We start from the raw sequence: 21,903 nt of genomic DNA, 5'->3' as shown, positions 1-21,903 counted from the left end.
TTGCCTCCCCGACCCACACCCCCGAAAGCACCCTGTCCTGGATCCCTTGTGTCGGGAGCAGCGGAAATTCCCTCACCAGTTGTCTCGTGAACGCTCTCACCTGCATATATCTAAAGAAATTTCCCCGGGGCAGCTCATACTTTTCCTCAAGCGCTCCCAAGCTCGCAAACTTCCCATCTATAAATAAATCTCCCACTCTCCTGATTCCTGCCCGGTGCCAGCTCTGGAATCCTCCATCCAGCCTCCCTGGGGCAAACCTATGGCTGTTCCTGATCGGGGACCATACCGAGGCTCCCAACACACCCCTATGTCGCCTCCATTGCCCCCAGATACTTAATGTTGCCGCCACCACTGGGTTTGTGGTAAATTTTTTTGGAGAGAGCGGTAGTGGCGCCGTCACCAGCGCTTTTAAGCTCGTTCCTTTGCAGGACGCCATCTCCAGCCTTTTCCACGCCGCTCCCTCTCCCTCCATCATCCACCTACGAATCATCGCCATGTTGGCGGCCCAATAATAATCGCCCAAATTCGGCAACGCCAGTCCCCCTCTGACTCTGCTACGTTGTAGGAACCCCCTCCTTACCCTCGGGGCCTTCCCTGCCCACACGAAGCTCGTGATGTTTCTATCTATTTTTTTTAAAAAGGCCTTTGTGATTAGTATAGGGAGACACTGGAACATGAATAGGAACCTCGGGAGGACCATCATCTTAATCGCCTGCACTCTGCCCGCCAGTGACAGCGGCTGCATGTCCCACCTTTTGAAATCCTCTTCCATTTGTTCCACCAGTCAAGTCAGATTGAGTCTGTGTAAGGTTCCCCAACTCCTGGCTATCTGAATCCCCAGGTATCGGAAGTTTCTTTCCACTCTCCTTAGCGGTAGGCCATCTATCCCTCTACTCTGGTCCCCAGGGTGTATCACAAAAAGCTCACTCTTTCCCATGTTAAGCCTATATCCCGAGAAATCTCCAAACTCCCTCAATATCTGCATGACCTCTGTCATCCCCCCCCACTGGGTCCGTCACATACATCAGTAGGTCATCCGCGTAGAGTGACACTCGGTGTTCCTCTCCCCCTCTAATCACCCCTCTCCATTTTCTGGAGTCTCTCAGCGCTATGGCCAGTGGTTCAATTGCCAGCGCGAACAGTAATGGGGACAACGGGCATCCCTGTCTTGTTCCCCTGTGTAGTCGAAAATACTCCGACCTTTGCCGATTTGTGACCACACTTGCCGTTGGGGCCCCATATAGGAGTTTAACCCAGCTGACAAACCCCTCCCCGAACCCGAACCTCCTCAGCACCTCCCATAGATACTCCCACTCCACCCTATCAAATGCCTTCTCTGCATCCATTGCCGTCACTATCTCTGCCTCCCCCTCTGCTGGGGGCATCATTATCACCCATAATAGCCATCGCACGTTGACATTTAATTGTCTCCCCTTTACGAACCCTGTCTGGTCTTCGTGCACCACCCCGGGACACAATCCTCTATCCTCGTTGCCAGCATCTTTGCCAGCAACTTGGCGTCCACATTTAGCAGTGAGATAGGCCTATAGGACCCGCACTGCAGCTGATCTTTATCTCGCTTCAAGATTAGCGATATCATCGCCTCCGACATTGTTGGGAGTAGGGTCCCCCCTTCTCTGGCCTCGTTAAAGGTCCTTACCAGCAGCGGGGCCAACAGGTCCACATATTTTCTATAGAATTCCACCGGGAACCCATCTGGTCCCGGGACCTTCCCTGCCTGCATGTTCCCCAGCCCTTTGGTCACCTCGTCCACCCCAATTGGCGCCCCCAGGCCTTCCACCTCCTACTCCTCCACCCTCGGGAACATTAATTGGTCCAAAAACTGCTGCATCCCCTCTTTTCCCTCCGGGGGTTGGGACCTATATTGTCTCTCGTAAAAGGTCTTAAACACCTTGTTTATCTTCCCAGCTCTCCGCACCGTGGCTCCCATTTCCTCCCGAATTCCCCCTATCTCCCTCGCCGCTGTCCTCTTTCGCAGCTGGTGGGCCAACAGGCGACTCGCCTTTTCCCCATATTCATATCTCATCCCCTGTGCCTTCCTCCACTGTGCCTCTGCCCTCCCTGTGGTCAACAGGTCAAACTCCGTCTGGAGTCGTCGCCTCTCCCTGTATAGTCCTTCATCCGGGGCCTCTGCATATTTTTTATCTACCCTCAAAATCTCCCCCAGTAGTCTTTCTCTTTCCTTGGCCTCTGTTTTCCCCTTGTGGGCCCTGATGGAGATCAGCTCTCCTCTGACCACCGCCTTTAGTGCTTCCCATACTACTCCCACTCGGACCTCCCTGTTGTCATTGGCCTCCAGGTACCTATTGATACATCCCCGCACCCTTCCGCAGACTCCCTCATCCGCCAATAATCCCACATCCAGTCGCCAGAGTGGACGCTGCTCCCTCTCCTCTCCTAATTCCAGGTCCACCCAGTATGAGGCATGATCTGAAACAGCTATAGCTGAGTACTCAGTTCCTTCCACCCTCGAAATCAGTGACCTTCCCAAAACAAAGAAATCTATCCGGGAGTACACCTTGTGGACATGGGAGAAGAAGGAGAACTCTTTGGCCATCGGCCTAACAAATCGCCACGGATCCACTCCCCCCATTTGGTCCATAAACCCCCTAAGCACCTTGGCCGCTGCCGGCCTTCTTCCGGTCCTAGATCTAGATCTATCTAACCCTGGGTCCAGCACGGTGTTGAAGTCCCCCCCCCATTATCAGGTTTCCTACCTCCAGGTCCGGGATACATCCCAGCATCCGCTTCATAAATCCCGCATCATCCCAATTCAAGGCATATACATTAACCAACACGACCTCCCATTCCCTGCAGTCTGCCACTCACCATCACATATCTGCCTCCGCTGTCTGCTACAATGTTCCTAACCTCGAATGACACCCGTTTCCCCACCAGTATGGCCACCCCTCTATTCTTTGCATCCAGCCCTGAGTGGAACACCTGTCCCACCCATCCTTTCCTTAACCTAACTTGGTCCGCCACCTTCAGGTGCGTCTCCTGAAGCATGGCCACGTCTGCCCTCAGTCCTTTCAAGTGCGCGAACACTCGGGCCCTCTTAATCGGCCCATTTAAGCCTCTCACGTTCCACGTGATCAGCCGAACTGGGGGGCTGCCTGCCCCCCTCCCCTGTCGACTAGCCATCACCCTCTCTGGGCCAGTCCCACGTCCCGGTTCCACACACCCACCCGTTCCCCAGGAGGCGCATTCCCGCCCCGACCACCTTTTCGTTTACCAGTTCCTTTTCGATCTCTGCAGCAGCAACCCAGTTATGCCCCCCCCCCCCGCTAGATCCCCATCTAGCATGGTCACTCCCCCCATATTGCTTCCGAAAGTCAGCTGACTTCAACTGACCCCGGCTTCTCCCGCTCTCTCCTTGACCCCCCCCCCGTGTGAGGAACTCCCATCCACCTTGCGCCTATCTTCCCGCCATCATCTTTCTGGCGCGGGAACAAGAAAAATAAACCCCGTGTTCTCTAGAGCCGTCCCGCCCATCGTGGCGCAGCTCCCTCTGCCACCCCACTCCCATTCCCCATCCCCCGCCTATGTCTCTTCTTCCCCCCACCGGCGCCCACATTTCTCAGTGTCCCCCCCCCCCCTCCCCAATTTACACCTCTATACATCAGCATTGTCGTTTCCCCTCCAACATCAGTCCCTCAGTTCTGATCCAGTTTCTCGTTTTTAATGAAGGTCCATGCTTCTTCCGCCGTTTCGAAGTAGTGATGCCTCTCCTGGTGCGTGACCCACAGTCGCGCCGGCTGCAACATCCCGAACCGCACCTTCTTCTTGTGTAGCACCTCCTTGGCTCGATTAAAACTCGCCCTCCTTCTCGCCACCTCCGCACTCCAATCCTGGTACACTCGTACCACCGCATTCTCCCATCTACTACTTCGTACCTTTTTGGCCCATCTCAGAACCACCTCTCTGTCATTGAAGCGGTGAAATCGCACGATCATCGCCCTAGGTGGTTCTCCCGCTTTTGGTCTCCTTGCAGGGACCCGATGGGCCCCTTCCACTTCCTAGGGGCCCGATGGGGCCTCAGCTCCCATTAGCGAGCGTAGCATCGTGCTCATGTAAGCCCCGCCGTCCGCTCCTTCCACTCCCTCGGGGAGACCCAGGGTCCGGAGGTTCTTTCTCCGTGATCTGTTTTCCAGGACTTCAATCCTTTCAATGCACTTTTTGTGGAGCGCCTCGTGCGTCTGCATTTTGACCGCCAGGCCCAGGATCTCGTCCTCGTTGTCCGTCACCTTCTGCTCCACCACAAGGAGCTCCATCTCCTGGGTCTTTTGTGTCTCCTTCAGCCCCTCAATTGCCTGCAGCATCGGGGCCAGCACCTCCTTTTTAAGCAGCTCCACACACTGTCTTAAGAATTCGTCTTGGTCCGGTCCCCATGTCGCCTGGGCTCCCTCCTGCTCCTTTTTTCCTTCTGCCCCTGTCCTCGAGGATTCTTCGCGATCTGGCCGCCACCGCCAATATTTTTTTTTTTCGCTGGGGGGGGGGGGGGGGGGGGGGACTCCCTGTTGTCTCACCCCTCACCGGGTTTCGTCCCGAAAAAATTCCCAGTTGGGGCTCTTAAAAGAGCCCGAAGGTCTGTTCGAGCTGGAGCCGCCGAAACGTGCGGCTTAGCTGGTCATCGCCGCAACCGGAAGTCGGCAATGTTTTTCTAACCTACAGATGTCAATCAAATCTGTTAGCTTCTGGATGCTGTTGAGCAGAGTCAAGAGTTCTGCTCCTTTTCACAAACACCTTTATTTTCCTTGAGCACACTCTATACAAAACTGTATCACCATATCACATGCCACAAAAGCCATCTGCAACCACTTTAAATTAAAATTATTGGATACTTAACATCAATGAGACATCTAATTGGAATGTCTCTTAACCCATTCCTCAACAAATCAGTCCAGCAGAGAGTTTTTTAAACTCTCACTGACAGTCTAAGCCCCTGCATATTTTCATGTTTAAAGAGTAGGGGATTTAAAAAATCTTCAGATTATGACACTTAAACTAATCTTATTTTCCCTGCAAAAGCACTCACGTCTGCTCCATCAATTCATGACTCCCACATTGTAAGATAAGGGGCTGGATTCTCCGCTGTCGGGATTCTCCATTGCGCCGGTAGCGCACCCATGTCCGAGGTTTTCCCAATGGCGTGGGACTGCCCTCAACCCTATTGGCCGGCTAGCAGGACAGAGAATCCAGCTGCCAGTGGGGGTGTACGGCACCTGAAAACGGGTGCGGCGGGACAGAGAATACCACCCAAGACCTTTGGAACAGCCGAAATGGGGTCTGTGTGAACTCAGTGCTAAGCTCAAATGGTCCTGCTGACTTTGCATTCTCTTCTATGTGATTCAGTCCTGACACCCTCCCCAGCCAAATAAAGTTTGGATCTGTTGGGTATGGAGATGGGACTTCCACATCCGGGTCCCGCGCACCATTTTTAAAGTGTCTGGAGCGGGAATAGATAAGAAGAATAGAATCACTACAGTGCAGAAGGAGACCTTTCAGCCCATTGAGTCTGCACCGACCCTCCGAAGGAGCACCCTACCAAGGCCCACGCCCACGCTGGGCCAACTCTGTAAAGTTCTGGCCCAAGATTTGACATGATGGGACATTAGATATAGTCACTGTGTGGAAACAACTCTACCACAGTTTCCAACATGAGGTAATACCACATGTCCATTCAGCTGTACTGACACTGCGATATCTCCAATATCTGACACTGTGTTTGTTGTCCTAAAATGTCTTTATGTGTCCTTTTCATTCAGAAGAGTCTGAAAATGAGGGTGATAACGAAAACAGGATGGAGCAGGACTTTTTAGAGGCAACTTCTACAAAACGTATTAAGAGGAAGGTTCTCAGGGAGAAGAAGCCAAAGCAGAAAGGTCAGGCAGATTTTGGGGTCACATTTAAAGATGTGTGTGCACGTATGTGTGTATATGTGGTGTGTGTGTGTGTGTGTACATGTGTGTACGTGTGTATGTATGGGTATATGTGTGTGTACATGTATGTGTACATGTGAGTATGTGCGTGTCTGTATGTGGGTGTAAGTGTGTGTATGTACATGTGTGTGTGTTTGTCACGTGATTGTGTGTGTATGTGTCTGCATGCTGTGCATATGTGTGTGCATATGTGTGTGTACGTGCACATGTGTATCTATGCGATGTGTGCATGTGCATGTTTGTGCCACTATGCTTCACTATATGGGATTTTATGTGTGCTTGAGTATATATTTGGGTATACGACTATGACAGTGTGTGTGTTCAAGTGGTACGTGAGTAGGGAGAAGCTAAAAGTGGTATGTGTTGGTGTTCATGGTGGCAATGTATGTGTGGATGCTGTTTGCAGGAGTTCATGCTGAATGTATTTGGGTGTGTACAATGTAGGTGTCCAGAGAGTGAATAATGACTTATGTTGTTCTAATTCTGTTGCATCAGTATCACAAACATCTGCATTCCACCAACATTTACCAGCGCAGTGAACATTTTTTTAATGACATTGATTGAGGGGCAGATATTGACCGGGCCACCCAGACAAGTCCCCTAATCTTCTTCCGATAGTGCCACGACATCTTTTCATCCAGTTGAACAGGCTTAACGATGCATCCGGAAGACAGTGCAGTACTCCCTCTGTACTGCACTGGAGTGTCAGCCCTCATTTTTATGTGCTCAAGCCCTGGCGTGGATTTGAACCCAGAACCTTGTTGTTTGAAGGCAACAGTGCTCCCAACTGACACTGTTGTTTCCTTTTCATTGATCTATATTCCTGTTCATTAGCCTGACTTACCCTCACTCACGCAGGCAATTGTGACAGACTGAAATCATTCATGAGGGTGACCATCTCCAAAAAGGGTTGCTGTCGGATAGTTTCAGTTAGGCTCGTGTCAGTGTGACTGTGTATGGCACCATTCTACTTTGAGTGTGTGCAACAATGATTGTGTTGCTTATTTTACTAATCACTTTACTCCCTGCTTGAAGTCCGAGTGTTTGGCCAGAGCAGTCATATTGGCCGGAATTCTCCGGTTGTTGGGATTTTCTTTTCCCACTAACAGCACACGCTCGCTAGGGGGTTTCCCGGCAGTGTGGAGTGGTTTCAATGGGAAATCCCATTGACAAGCGGCGGGAAGAGAAAATCCTGCCGCCAGCGAATGGCTCGTGGCCGGGAAACAGGCGGCTGGGACCGGAGAGCCCCGCCCTGTATCTTTAAACTCTGAACGTTTGAAGAAAAGGGGCGTCATTCTCCGACCCCCCGCCGGGTCGGAGAATCGCCGGGGGCTGCCGTGAATCCCGCCCACGCCGGTTGCCGAAGTCTCCGGTACCGGATGTTCGGCGGGGGCGGGAATCGGGCCGCGCCGGTTGGCGGGCCCCCCCGCTCGATTCTCCGGCCCGGATGGGCCCAAGTCGCGCCGATAAATTGCCTGTCCCGCCGGTATGGATTAAACCACCTTTTGAACGGCGTGACAAGGCGGCGTGGGCGGGCTCCGGGGTCCTGGGGGGGGGGGGCGCGGGGCGATCTGGCCCCGGGGGGTGCCCCCACGGTGGCCTGGCCCGCGATCCGGGCCCACCGATCCGCGGGCGGGCCTGTGCCGTGGGGACACTCTTTCCCTTCCGCCTCTGCCACGGTCTCCACCATGGCGGAGGCGGAAGAGACTCCCTCCACTGCGCATGCGTGGGAAGCTGTCAGCGGCCGCTGACGCTCCCGCGCATGCGCCGCCCGGGGTGTCATTTCCGCGCTAGCTGGCGGGGCAACAAAGGCCGTTTCCGCCAGCTGGCGGGGCGGAAATTCCTCCGGCGTCGGCGTAGCCCCTCAATGTTGGGGCTCGGCCCCCAAAGATGAAGAGCATTCCGCACCTTTGGGGCGGCGCGATGCCAGTCTGATTGGTGCCGTTTTGGGCGCCAGTCGGCGGACATCGTGCCGTTTCGGGAGAATTTCGCCCAAGGAAAGAATTAAACTTGGAAATTTAATAGTGTGATATTAATGTGCGAAAACTTAATATCTTTGATATTAAGAGGCATTCAACACCTTCATTTGAAAGCATCTGAGCCATAATATCTCAAAATATCATTCCTAACCTCTGATGCGTCATTTTACATAATCTCAGCACAGAGCTTTAAACATGCACATACAGACAGACACATATGTGCGTGAACACACAGACACACACATACACACAAACACACTTGCATGCACACAGACACACACATGCACACAGACGAACATGCACACCAACACAAGAATATATAAACATGGGCAGCAAGTGGCGCAGTGGTTACCACTGATGTCTCACGGCGTCGAGGCCCCAGGTTCGATCCCGGCTCTGGGTCACTGTCCATGTGGAGTTTGCACATTCTCCACGTGTTTGCATGGGATTCGCCCCCACAACCCAAAGTTGTGAAGGGTAGGTGGAGTGGCCACGCTAAATTGCCCCTTAATTGGAAAAATTGAATTGGGCACTCTAAATTTATAAAAATAGAATATATAAACATACAAATGTGCACACACAGACACACGTGCATGCACACAGACACACTTATATGCACACAGATACACATGCACACAACTACAAGAGTATATATACATACAAATGCACACAGACACGTATGTGCACACAGACACACAGACACATGCACGCACAAAGACAAGAGTTTATATACATACAAATGTGCACAAACATAGACACGCGTTTGCTCAGACACACATGCACACACAATCTCAAGGATATATATGCCTACAAATGTGCACACACACAGACCCATGTGTGTGCACACACTCTCACAAGCACACACTAACACAAATGTGCACACACAAAAAACCCAGAAAAATATACACGTGATGTGTGTAACTTTTTCTTGATTGACTATGATGGGGAAGGAAGGTTTATCTGGCTAGCACTGTCTGCACTCAGGCCTCACCAACTGGGTATCTATGACAGGCTTTGAATAGCTGATAGGTCAGGTCTTAAGCTGGAGTTTTAATCACTTTGTGTCAGTATTATGGCTTTTGCTGCTCTTTTCGTCATTGCCTTTCCTACACTAAAGGACTGAAGGTGCCATGTTGCAAATGAGATGTTAATCTCTCTCTCCTCTATCACTGTGATTGATGTGCATTGGAACAATTGTGAAAACCCCATTGAACTGGCAATTAAATTGCAAGTGTTTGAAACAACGCCAAGTGTCTCCTCTAAGAGCAGTTTTTTCCTGAGCTCCCCCCCCCCCCCACCCCGATCCTTCGCCGTCTGCTTCTTCTTTCTCTCTCCTCACTGGCTTTTCTCCTTCACTCTCTCACCTTTTGTACCATTGATTGGTTAACACTCAGAGGAAGACAAATGTGAGTCGAAGGCCAAAGGCAAAATTGGGAAAAAAAAGGATCCGACCCTCGTCTTTCAGGCCGGGAGTGAGAAAAAAGGCAAAAGCAGTAAAAAAGGTCAGCTTTACTTTCTCCTCAATTACTCTTTCCTTTCAACTGAAAGCACTTTAATTCTACTTTCTATGGAATAATAGGGATAACACCCACTGAGGGAGAGGAGTGAGGCCATGATAGAATAAATAAAAGGAAACTATCTGCACCGGAGTTGGTAACAAGAGGGCACAAATTTAGGATTATTGCCAAAGGAGCAAGAGGGAAAGTGGGAAAAATATATTTTTCTTACACTGTGAGTTGTTGTATGATTTGGAATGCATTCCTGAATGGGTTGTGGAAACAGATTCAACAGTGGCTCCCAAAGGGGGATTGGATAAATACGGGAAAAGGAAAAATCTAGAATACTAAGGGGAAAGAAAGGAAAAGGATGAGTTGGATAGCTCTTTCATAGTACTGATGCATGATGGATGGGCCAAATGGCCTCCTTCTGTGCTTGTTTGATTGTACATGGCAAATATGGGCTGAGCAGATACCGTGCAAGTTTGGCACCATTGCAAAGACCAAAACTGGACAAGGTACTGGGTTGGAAGATGGATTACAAAATTTAACAATTGATGCCATCAGAGTTAAATGCAGAAATTTATATATTGCCAATGTAAAACTGGGCAGTCTTCATAGAGTTATAGAGACATAATGGCACTGAAGGAGGCCATTCAGCCCATTGAGTCCATGCTGGCCCTTTGTAGACCAATCCAATCAGTTCTTCCTCCTGCTTTATCACTGTAGCTCTTCAAGTTTATTTCACTCAAATCTCAATCCAGTTCCCTTTTGAAATCATTGATTGACTCAGTTTCCACCACCCTCATGGGCAGTGAGGGAGGTTTGGGCCATCACTGCTTGCTGAGTAAAATGTTTATATTCTTCCTATATCCCTTGCTCAGAACCTTAAATCTGTGTTTCCTAGTCTGTTTTTACTTTTCCTTCTTTCAAGGGACCGCTGGCTAGGCCAGAATTCATTACCCATCCCTAATTGCCCTTGGGAAGGTCATGCTACCAGCTGCTGAGAATGGCTTTTCTTTGCCTACCTTATCTAAATCTGTCATAATCTTGTACACTTCTATCAGTTCTCCCTTCAATCTCCTTTGCTCCAAGGAGAAGAATCCCAGCTCCTCCTACTTAACCTCGTAGTTAAATGCCCTCATCCCTGGAATGATTTCTGGCAAATCTCTGCTGCACCCTCTGAAGGACCCACACATCCTACTTAATATGTGGTGACCAGAGCTGGACGTGATGCTTTCATTGTGACATGACCAAAGCTTTATAAAGGTTTAGAGTAACTTCCTGCTTTAGTACTCAATTCCTCTATTTATGATGTCCAAAGTCAAAATCCAGATAATACCCATCATGGCAATGTTTTTTTCTCCAATGGAGTCTTAATAATAATAATGATAATAATAATCTTTAGTGTCACAAGTAGGCTTACATTAACACTGCAATGAAGTGACTGTGAAAATCCCCTAGTCGCCACATTCTGGCACCTGTTCGGGTACACAGAAGGAGAATTCAGAATGTCCAATTCACCCAACAGCACGTCTTTTGGGACTTGTGGGAGGAAACCGGAGCATCTGGAGGAAACCCACGCAGACACTGGAGAACATGCAGACTTCACACAGACAGTGACCCAAGCCGGGAATCGAACCTGGGACCCTGGAGCTGTGAAGCAACAGTGCTAACCACTGTGCTACCGTGCTCTTGTGTCAGGAAAAGTCACTTCTGGATTTGGACAGATACTGTTAGTGCTCCAGTTCTGGGTTAAATTCGGTCCAAGGGCACCCAGTTGGCCCCAGGGATAAAGGAAACTGTTCTCATCATCTTCTCTGAACACTGAATCAGGGACATCATGTCTCCACTTACATAGGCGATTGGGCAAGCAGAGTCAATTTAAATCTATCACATACATTAAGGTTCATTAGAACTTTGGTTGATTAACTAAATGTATGATGGAATTTATTGGGAATGAATATGAAGAGAGGTACATAACAGGGGACGTACATAACAAGCACAGGAGCAGCAACAGGCATACCAAAAAATGAGATGTCAACCTGGTGAAGCTAAACACAGGACTACTTGTCTGCCAAATAACATAGCAGCATGGGATAGATGACCAACCGATCAAATCTAAGCTCTGCAGTCCTGCCACATTCAGTCGTGAATGGTGGTGGACAATTAAACAACTCACTAGAGTATGATGCTCCACAAATATCCCATCCTAAATAATGGAGGAACCCAGCACATCAATGCAAAAGACAAGGCTGAAGCATTCGCAATAATCTTCAGCCAGAAGTGCCGACTGAATGATCCACCTCAGTCTTCTACAGAGCTCCCAAGCAACACAGCTGCCTGTCATCAGTCAATTCGATCAAGAAATGGCTGAAGGCACTGAATACTGCAGAGGCTATGGGCCCTGACAATATTCCGGCAATAGTACTGTTATGGACCAGGCTTTAACAACTCCAAAATATATTATGGAGTCCGCGTGACCTATGACGTTTTATTGATTTTGGCTAGGATGAGCGCAAGAGCCTTCCTATCAAGTGTTATTCAACGGACTTCTTAGTTGCTTTTAATCAAAAAAACAAGCTTTATTCTAAGAATTTAGTTAGCATTTGTATAAACACACACAGCAAGAATTTTAAATCAATTACAAACATAAATACCCCACACAGCTGCAGTAATCTATGTACAACCCTTAATGAATTCCCCCCTAACTGTTCCAATTCAATAACAAGATCCCATAAACCAAAAGCCCCTTTTACCAAGACATCAAGTAACTATAATCAATGAGTTTATTCCTTGGAACTGCTTTTAAAATGAAGATAGAGAAAGACACTTATTTCATCCTGTGCAGTTCTAACCAGTCCAAAAAACATGTTCACATGTTTACACCCCTAGCCAAGCTGCTCCAGTACAGTTACAATACTGCCATCTACCTAGCAATGTGGAAAATTGCCCAGGTATGTGCTGTACACAAGAAACAGGACAAATCCTTCCCTGCCAATTACTGCCCCATTAGTCTACTCTCAGTGAAGTGATGAAAGGAGTCATCAACAGTGCAATCAAATGGCACTTACTTACAATAACCTGCTCACTGACACTCAGTTTAAGGTCCGCCACGTCACTCAGCTCTTGATCTCCTTACAGCCTTGGTTCAAACATCGACAAAAGAACCAAACTCAGAGAAGGGTAGAGCAGAGAAGATACATGGGGGCACCACCATTTGGACGTTCCCCTCCAAGTCACACGCCATCCTGACTTGGAGATATATCGCTGTTCCTTCACGGGCACTGGGTCAAATTCCAGGAACTCTCTCCCTAATAGCATAGTGGGTAAATCTACACCACATGGACTGTAGTGGTTCAAGAAGGCAACACACCACCACCTTCACAAGGACAACTAGGGGTGGGTAATAAATGGTGGCCTAACCAACAACACCCACATCCTGTAAAAATGAATTTTAAAAAACAAACAGGAACATACATGAGAGGTACATAACAGAGCAAGTACATAGCAGGAGACCATAAGACCATAAGATATAGGAGCAGAATTAGGCCAATTGGCCCATCAAGTGTGCTCCGCCATTCAATCATGGCTGTACAGGAAAGGTACATAACAAGTAGCTGAATCAATGTGAACCTTTTTACACAATTGCTCAATACCAAAATTATCCCCAAAGTATTTTAATTTTCTTCAGGCTCTGAATTATTTACTTTGCTCCATCTTTTGATTCATGCTGTTAATCTTTCTGTCCTTTCCTTCCATACTATCTGTCTCTCCGTCACCCAGAAGCACAATCAGAACAGGATGAGAACGAGGACTCAGAACCCAATCCAAAACCCACAAAAGTGAAGAAGAAAAAGAAGAAGAACACGGCCAACATGTTCCAGGCTGGTTCCGTTAAAAAGGAGAGAAAGAGCAAAAAGAAAGGTCACAACAGTTTCAGTCACTGTAGCTTATCACTTCACCAAGGATCCCTCAGACCCTCACCCTCATCTCCACCACACTCAATTCCCGAAGTGAATAAGGTTGGCCTATCCCTAAGATGTGATCACATTCTACAGCCTGGAAGAACAGATTACTTGTTTAAGATTATGATAGTGATGCTCCCTGCACCCTGGCTGTGTTGATGCCAAGATGTGTGGTGTGCAATTCTAACTTTGCCTGATGGTATAAGACAGGCACTATGGAATTGGTTGGCCATTATACACCTGATTGATTTCTTATTCCAATGTGTTCCATTGGAGAATCGGGTATATTAGGTGTGCTTTACAATGGGTGGCCAATTTAATATCTCCCATTTTACACCATCACCCCCAAATTGCAATAACACTCCCCCCTCCCCCCACCACCACCACCTTGCCACCCATCACTCTATCTCCTACACCTAATTCAGGACAGTAAAACTCTGAATCACCTCACACTCCCTTGGTGTCACCAAATCATTCCTTCCTGAAATATCTCACTTTCTCCCTTGCTGTTTTTAACCTGTAACCTTGCTTGGGCCTTGACTCTTCCATTGCGCCTTTCAGTAATAATAAGAGAATAAAAGGCTGGCCATGGATTCCTAAAGGTTTCTAAGAAACTTGGAGCATAGACCAATGTCATAGATATTCTGTGTTAGCTTAATGCAGTAGTTCGTGTGAGAATATCTGCCAGATACCATTGGTTTGGTGACACCATTTTGGTGCTCTTTAGCCATGCCCCAGATTTGAATTGCGCTTGGATAGAGATAGTTGGTCTCAGCCCAGAGAAGTTATAAAATTACTACATTTGCCCTCTGAATCTCTGGGCCAGGGAAGGTAGAATTTCACCAGGTACCAGCTCCTGATGACGACCCAGTGCTGGATGATCATTGTGATTTGAGCTCAGATATGAACACACTTGAACTTGTTTGTGATGGTTCCCAGAGGAGCTCAATCAATGGTAAGGTGCTGCGCTGACATGTGACAGGTGGCTAATAGGTAGGCCCGGACTTGGAATGGTATCCCAATGCTCTGTGAGATAAGACGGAAAAGGTGTGTGGGGGAAGGGAAACCACGTGAATTCCACTGTTCAATAGAATGTCCATGAGAATTCTCCCGTTCTCCCAAAGTCATTTCCAAATAAACCTTCGGAGAAATGGCTGTTGACACCATTTATTCAAGGTGCCTATTTTCGTTCACTGAAGATCAGATGAGCCCCTCCCTTCCATGATGTTTCACAGCAGCTGTACATCCCATTGTCAGGTTAATGGGTTACAAGCTGCAGGTATCCTTGCGTCAACCTGATTCTCGCCCATCAGAGATAGAACGGGATATAAATCTCCTCGTTGTGCTGCCACATGTGTAGCAACAAATCGGTTTTACCTTGTAGGTACCTGTTGTTTTGACCTGGCCCCTGAAATGTGTTAATTTGGTCTCTCGTTAGCACAAAGTCCCCGATTCGAATTGCAGAGCCTCAGTTGAGTCAATAGTTGAATTCAGGTGTGTGTCAGATTAGCGACTGGCTCCCCTGGATTTCCTACTTTTGTCCAGGAGATTGACAGCGGTACCAAATAGCAGCCAGAACAGGAACATTCCCACATGAGGAATAGAGATTGAGGGATGGTGAGAATACCAACACACTTATTCGGACACACTGAGACTGGAAATGCAATGCTGAGTGACCAGTATCCTTCAGCGTATTTTACTTTGATTCATACCTGAGCTGGGGGCGTCGCTGGCTAGGCCAGCATTTATTGCCCATCCTTAATTGCCCTGAAGAAGATGGTGGTGATCTGCCTTCTTGAACTGTTGCAGTCCATGTGGTGTAGGTACAGCCAATGGCGTTCTTAGGGTGGAAGTTCCAGGACGTTGTCCCAGCGACAGTGAAGGAACAGTAATATAACTTCAGCTGTCTAGGCGATATCATTCCAAGTCGGGATATGTGACTTGGAGGGGAACTTGGAGGAGTCAGTTTTCGTATATACTTGCTGTTGTCCTTCCAGGTAGTGGAGTTTTCTAGTTTGGGAAGTGCTCTTGAAGACGTCTAGGCAGGTTGGTGCCAATCAAGTAGACAGTATTGAGATAAAGACAGGTGAGGCCATGGAGGGACTGATGTAGAAGAATGGGAACTTTATACTTGAGGTACACAAAGGATAGCTTGTGGCCAATCCCAGTTAGTCTGTGCCGAGGTAAATGTGAGAAGGCACCAATAGAACCCCCCCACCCCACCCCACCCGGCAGCCACCACCTTCCCTACCCCAGCCTCTCTCCAGGAAGTCACCTGAAGTTACCTGCTGAGGTCTGTCGTCTTCCTGAAGATCCCACTGGCATCTTCAACTTGCAGGTAGCCTCTGCTACATTGACCTCCATCTAGCACGATAACTCAGAGATGGGAACACACCAGGTAGTGGACCGTAAACATTATTTTGCAAATTGGCCTCTGGTCCTTCCACAGGCCTGGGATCATTCAGTCCAAAGTGTATCCCAGCTTCAAGATGAATATGGGAAGAGATAATTCTAGCTCATTAATAGTCATTAATAAGCTTCAAATAAGGTAAACAAGCGATGCCACACTGATATGGTCTTGATTGACTATCTTCGTTAACCTGACTGCATTAATGGGCTGAGTCAATTTCTGATCTTGGTCAGTATAAGGTCCGTCGATACATAAATGTCACTGCTGTAAATATGCAGCAGGTCAGGCAGCATCTATGGAGAGAAAACACAATTTAAGGTTTCAGGTCTATGACCTTTCAACAGAACTAGGTTTGGTGTCTCTCCACAAATACCGCCTGACCTGGTGCATATTTCCAGCATTTTCTGTATTAGTTTCTGAATTCCAGCATTATTTTGCTTTTGCATGAGGTACGTGGGTGATACTGGTGCCCACCGCCCAGCACCAGACTGAGATATACTCTCTGGCTCCGAGTAACTGTGCACCTCTGATCTGATAGGCTCCGATAATGAGGATGAAGAAAACACAAGCTCACAAAAGAACAGCAACAGAAAAGGAAAATCTACAAAGAAAAAAGCAACCAATGTGAGTTTGTATTTCGTATAATCCAGACACTGCAAAGTATTTAATGATCCCATCGAACCACCTGTTATTTAGTGAAGCTCTGATAAGTTTAGGGACAGCACAGTGGTTAGCACCAGGGTCCCATGTTCAATTCTGGCCTTGGATGACTGTCTTTATGGAGTTTGCACATTCTCCCTGTACCTGCGTAGGTATCCTCCCGGTGCTCTGGTTTCCTCACACTGTCCAAAGATATGCAGGTTAGGTGGACTGGCCACGATCAACGCGCGGAGTTTCGGGGATAAAATAAATAAAATGGAATTGGGCCTAGATGGGGTGCCCTTTCGTAGGGTCGGTGCAGACTCGATGGGCCAAATAGCCTCCTTGTCCACTGTTGGGATTCTATGGGCTCTGAGCTGGATGGCAACAGGGCCATTAAGAGGACGGGTATTTCAGAATTGAATCAAAACTGAGATCCACCCAATGAATGGAACATAGACATTTCAATTCAGTAAGTGTGTCAGTCAGAGATTGTGGCTAGCAACAACAGAATATAGTTTTGAGCAAGGTCTAGGAGTGGGGCAAAGAAAGCAGTCAGGATATTTTTGACACGTGACTAACTTTTAAGGGTATATCCAACAGAGATCATAGAAATTAAATTTTCAGAGGGCAGCAGTGGTTAGCACGGCTGCCTCACGGCGCCGAGGTCCCAGGTTCAATCCCGGCTCTGGGTCACTGTCCGTGTGGAGTTTGCACATTCTCCCCGTGTTTGCGTGGGTTTTGCTCCCACAACCCAAAGATGTGCAGGGTAGGTGCATTGGCCGCGCTAAATTGCCCCTTAATTGGAAAAAATTAATTGGGTTCTCTAAATTTATATCTTTTTTTTAAAAAGAAATGACATTTCCATGATTTTCTTAAACTAGTGAAAGGAGTTAGACATTGAGATAGGAGATGGGTTAAGATAACCATGAGAGTTTTGTAACCAGACTTACACAGATGGCATTGCCTGCTAAATGCTTCCACCGTCAACTTGTGAATCAAGTACACCTCAGACCTACAGCTGAGAGGACTGAGGAAGACCAATAGATAACGGGTGGATTGTACCCACTATACCCATTGCAGACTTCCCAGAGGAAACCAGGAAAGGGTAGCACGGGGACAGTACTGCAGATCCCAAACCATCATGTTTTGAAAATTCCTGTTTTTTCAGAGATATGAGGAACCTGAATCAGTCAGGCAGGTGCATCATACATTCATTTGAATCAGAATCCTAGGATCCCCGATGGTATCTTCACCAGTGCGTCAGAAGTGTGGCCACTCCAACAGCGCAGTCAGTGTTCCGTCCCGTACCAGAAGGAATTTGTAGATCTCTCTTTACTGGGTGCCTCCGCATTCCCACCCATTTCCCAAAGCACTGATTATTCTACAACACATGTCCTCACTCTTACCTAACCCCTGGCCAAAGACCTCCTGGCTGCTTGATTCGACATTGCTTCCCACCGACCTCCTGGTCTTACAGTCAGCCATGGTTTGTTAATCTGAGTTGGCCCTTAAAATGGGGCTCCTGCTGCTGCTTCCAGTCAGACCAGCCACTTGATGGGCCAGTTCTCCACCTGGGAGTTAAAATTGCCACCATGCCTAACCTGCTTGTAATGTCAAGAGATGATGCCAGTTTCCAAAATAGATATTATCCTCCGCTGGTCGATGAGCTGTACTGTGTGTATATTGGAAATGAGACCCACTGGGTCATTCAATGACCCGCTTACTGATGGCGAAACTAAAGATGGAAGGAGCAATGTTTGCATAAGTGTACTGCGTGAGTCTAAAATCCAGCATTGAGCACGTCATAACTAATGATCCCCCATCTTCTGTTTCCAGGACAGTGTCATATGTAGGTCAGAGTCCCCCATCGTGGAGATTGGGGACCTAGAGAAGTTTGTGTTGACACCTGCAGCACAAGGCATGACCATCAAATGCAGAGTCACGAGAGACAAGAAAGGCATGGACCGAGGCCTTTATCCCACATACTACCTACACCTGGACACAGATGAGAGTAAGAAGGTAGAGTAGTAAAGTACACAGACAATACCGCTGGCCTTCCATTGGGTGCTGTTGATGGAGATGAATCGTCAAATCTCAGTTGTTTAGTGTTAGGATAACAGACCAGAACCCAACGTTTGTTTGGATATCGGAGGAGAACAACAAACAATGTTTTTCAATTTGTAAAACTGTGAAGAAAGGATACTTCACCCCAGAAGTGATGACTCTGACCAATAGATGTCTTTTTTTGTTAAAACAAATTTTAATTTAAACACAGAATTAACCACATTCACATCAAATAAATAGCTTTACAATTATCAGTTAAGCAGTTCTTAAACAAAAAGAAAAGCTTAAACTTACTATCTATACCTGCTACTAACTCCAATTAAACAACCCAATACAGTTCAAATGCCACTTATAAATAAAGTTAACAAACAGATTACTTGCTCAGTAGTGTAGAGACATTTGGAGAGAGAGACCCTTTCAGGAGTACAACCAGTACACGTCTGCTCAACCGAGCAGCATTTGACAAAACTGCTGTTGTGGGCGGCACGGTAGCACAGTGGTTAGCACTGTTGCTTCACAGCGCCAGTGTCCCAGGTTCGATTCCCACTTGGGTCACTGTCTGTGTGGAGTCTGCACATTTTCTCTGTGACTGCGTGGGTTTCCTCTGGGTGCTCTGGTTTCCTCCCACAGTCCAAAGATGCGCAGGTTGGGTGGATTGACCATGCTAAAATTGCCCTTAGAGTCCAAAAAGAAAAGATTGGGTATGATTACTGGGTTACGGGGATAGGGTAGAGGTGTGGGCTTAGGTATGGTGCTCTTTCCAAGGGGCGGTGCAGACTCCATGGGCCGAATGGCCTCTTTTTTCACTGTAAATTCTAAGATTCTATAATCCACTTAAAATCCTTCTGTCTTGTCAGACTCAAGTTATATGGCAAACTGTAAAACTACAGACAAACCTGGCTCCTCCCATGAATTGCATCATCTGCATCCCACTAAGATGTCACATGGCCTGCTTAACCAGGACTAAATACAACCCCTCATACTTATCTAGTCTCCAGGGAAACTCCAGAAATCATAACCATGTTCTATTAGCCCTCTATATGTAAAGACGTAATGGTTAGAAACCATGGTTACCTCTCATTTTATGCCTTCTTAATTACAGCTTTAGCAGACACACAGTCTGGATACCTTAACCTAGGTTCTTTAATAATATTACTGCAACAAGTATATACCTTGACCAATGCTTTTAAAAACATTACTGTAACAGATAGAAAATACAATATATATACCAATTTCTACTTTCATCACTTTCGGAGTGGCTTTTGGGTCTTTCCATCAAACATGTTCAATCACATGAATACCTCTGACGGTCCTCAGCAATTGTTATTGAAGTTGGACCTCCAGTTTTCATAGTGGGAATTTTACTTTGGCTGGTTAAGAAATTATTTCAAAAGCAAAAGAAGATGTTGGACAGGAAACAGTATTCAGTGAGTGAAAATGTCAGTTTACAGCCAGGCAAGATGTTAATTAGATATAACATTGTTTTTACTTGTTTGTTTTGTAACTGTGACTGGCCATTGCACCAATATTTTCCAAGAGCAAAGGCAGCTATTAACATCAATGCAGTCCACACACAGCCTCAGCATAGAGCCTCAGCAAGGAGCTCCATACAGAACCTCAGCACAGAGCCTCAGCACAGAGCCTCAGCCCAAATTTCCTCACAGAACCTCGGCACAGAGCTCCTTGTAAAGCTTGAGCACAGAGCTCCTCACAGAGCCTCAGCACAGAGGTCATTGCAGAGCCTGAGCACGGAGCTCCACTCACACTCAGCCTCAGCTTGGAGCTTGACTCACTCCGAGCTTCAGTATAGAGCTCCATACACAGGGCCTGATCACAGAGCTCCATTCACTCTCGCCTCAGCACGGAGATTCACACTCCAAGTCTCAGCTTGGACCTCCTGACTAGTTTGCTGGCTTCCCTCAGCTATTACCAAAGAGAGCTATGGGGTACTCGTAAATATTACAACACCTCCTGTGAGAACAGTTGGGAATTGTGGGCAATTTAGCAGTGTTTTTCAAACTTTTTTTCCCGGGACCCACTTTTACCAACTGGCTGACCTATGAGACCCACACCGGCCGACCTTCACGATCCAAGCCAGCCGACCTTGGTACACACCATTTTTGCTTTCCTTCAATGCGACAGGTGAGCCAGCTTGGTCCTCATGATCTCACTTACTTTGTCATTCACTGTTACATTTCTGCGAAGGACTTGAGCTGATGATTTAAATTCTCGCTGCATCCCTTGAAAAAAATCAAGAGTTTTGTCCTCGAAAGCACCATGCTTAGTCTTCAAATGCCTTTGAAGGTTTGAGGGATTTAAACACTCATTTGCCAGTACTTCCCTGAATATGGCACACATGGGCCGGGATTCTCCCCTACCCGGCGGGGCGGGAGGTCCTGGCGGGATGGAGTGGCGTGAATCACTCCGGCGTCGGGCCGCCCCAAAGGTGTGGATTTCTCTGCACCTTATGGGGCCAAGCCCTCACCATGAGGGGCTAGGCCCGCGCCGGAGTGGCTGGTGCGCAGCCGACCGACGGGAAAGGCCTTGGCGCCACGCCAGCCGGGACCGAAAGGACTTCACCGGGCGGCAGAAGTCCGCACATGCGCGTGAAGATCAGGGGCTGCTGACGTCATCCCTGCGCATGCGCAGGGGGGGAGTCTCTTCCGCGTCGGCCATGATGAAGACTGTGGCCGAGGCAGAGGGCAAAGAGTGCCCCCACGGCACAGGCCCGCCCTCGGATCGGTGGGCCCCGATCGCGGACCAGGCCACCGTGGGGGCACCACCCGGGGCCAGATCGCCTCGCACCTCCCCCCGGACCCTGGAGCCCACCTGGAGCCCGCTGGGAAGAGAGGTGGTTTGATTCTCGCCGGCGGGACAGGCATTCCAACAGCGGGACTTCGACCCATCGCGGGCTGGAGAATCGCCTGGGGGGGGGGGAGGGCTCGCCGACCGGCACGGCGCAATTCCCACCCCCGCCGAATATCCGGTGCCGGAGAATTCGGCAACCGGCAGGGGCGGGATTCACGCCAGCCCCCGGCGATTCTCCAACCCGGCGGGGGGGTCGGAGAATCCCGCCCATGGACTTTGCATTGTGTTTCCCATTGGCACAATTAACAAAGCCATGCCTCAAGAAATCATCTTTTTGCTGCTGAGTTGACAATTTCAGTTTTTTTTTGTTGGCTGTTGACCAGAGGCCCTGGAGCTCTGTACAGAGCTAACACTAGCATTGTTCTGTCCTGCCGTGGACTCTCCTGAGAGGCTCTCACCAGCAGATTCAGCTGTGAGTCCCTGGCCAGGAAACACATTGCCTATTTGTAACCCTGGCCCTCTCTTCCTTATATCAAAACAATCCATTTTCAGTTTTCACAGTTCCTTGCCTTG

At 48.2% G+C, this 21,903-nt stretch overlaps 1 protein-coding gene across 8 annotated transcripts in view; it reads left to right on the top strand.

The window, feature by feature from the left end:
• The window catches only part of LOC140393941 (tubby protein homolog), a 217,893-nt gene that overhangs the window by 148,865 nt on the left and 47,125 nt on the right, over window positions 1-21,903 (top strand). For 4 of the 8 annotated variants that reach the window (XM_072480610.1, XM_072480608.1, XM_072480613.1 and 1 more), the window contains 5 exons: window positions 5,790-5,906; window positions 9,337-9,444; window positions 13,225-13,365; window positions 16,355-16,440; window positions 18,295-18,477. In XM_072480610.1, the coding sequence (XP_072336711.1) occupies window positions 5,790-5,906; window positions 9,337-9,444; window positions 13,225-13,365; window positions 16,355-16,440; window positions 18,295-18,477 (635 nt within the window). The remainder of the gene's footprint in view (window positions 1-5,789; window positions 5,907-9,336; window positions 9,445-13,224; window positions 13,366-16,354; window positions 16,441-18,294; window positions 18,478-21,903) is intronic. The other 4 variants (XM_072480612.1, XM_072480615.1, XM_072480614.1 and 1 more) reach the window with 2 other exon arrangements.

This window comes from Scyliorhinus torazame, chromosome 17 (assembly GCF_047496885.1).
Source record: "Scyliorhinus torazame isolate Kashiwa2021f chromosome 17, sScyTor2.1, whole genome shotgun sequence".
Lineage (NCBI taxonomy): Eukaryota > Metazoa > Chordata > Chondrichthyes > Carcharhiniformes > Scyliorhinidae > Scyliorhinus > Scyliorhinus torazame.
The sequence above is the reverse complement of the archived record's forward strand: the minus strand, read 5'-3'. Positions and strand labels throughout refer to the sequence as shown.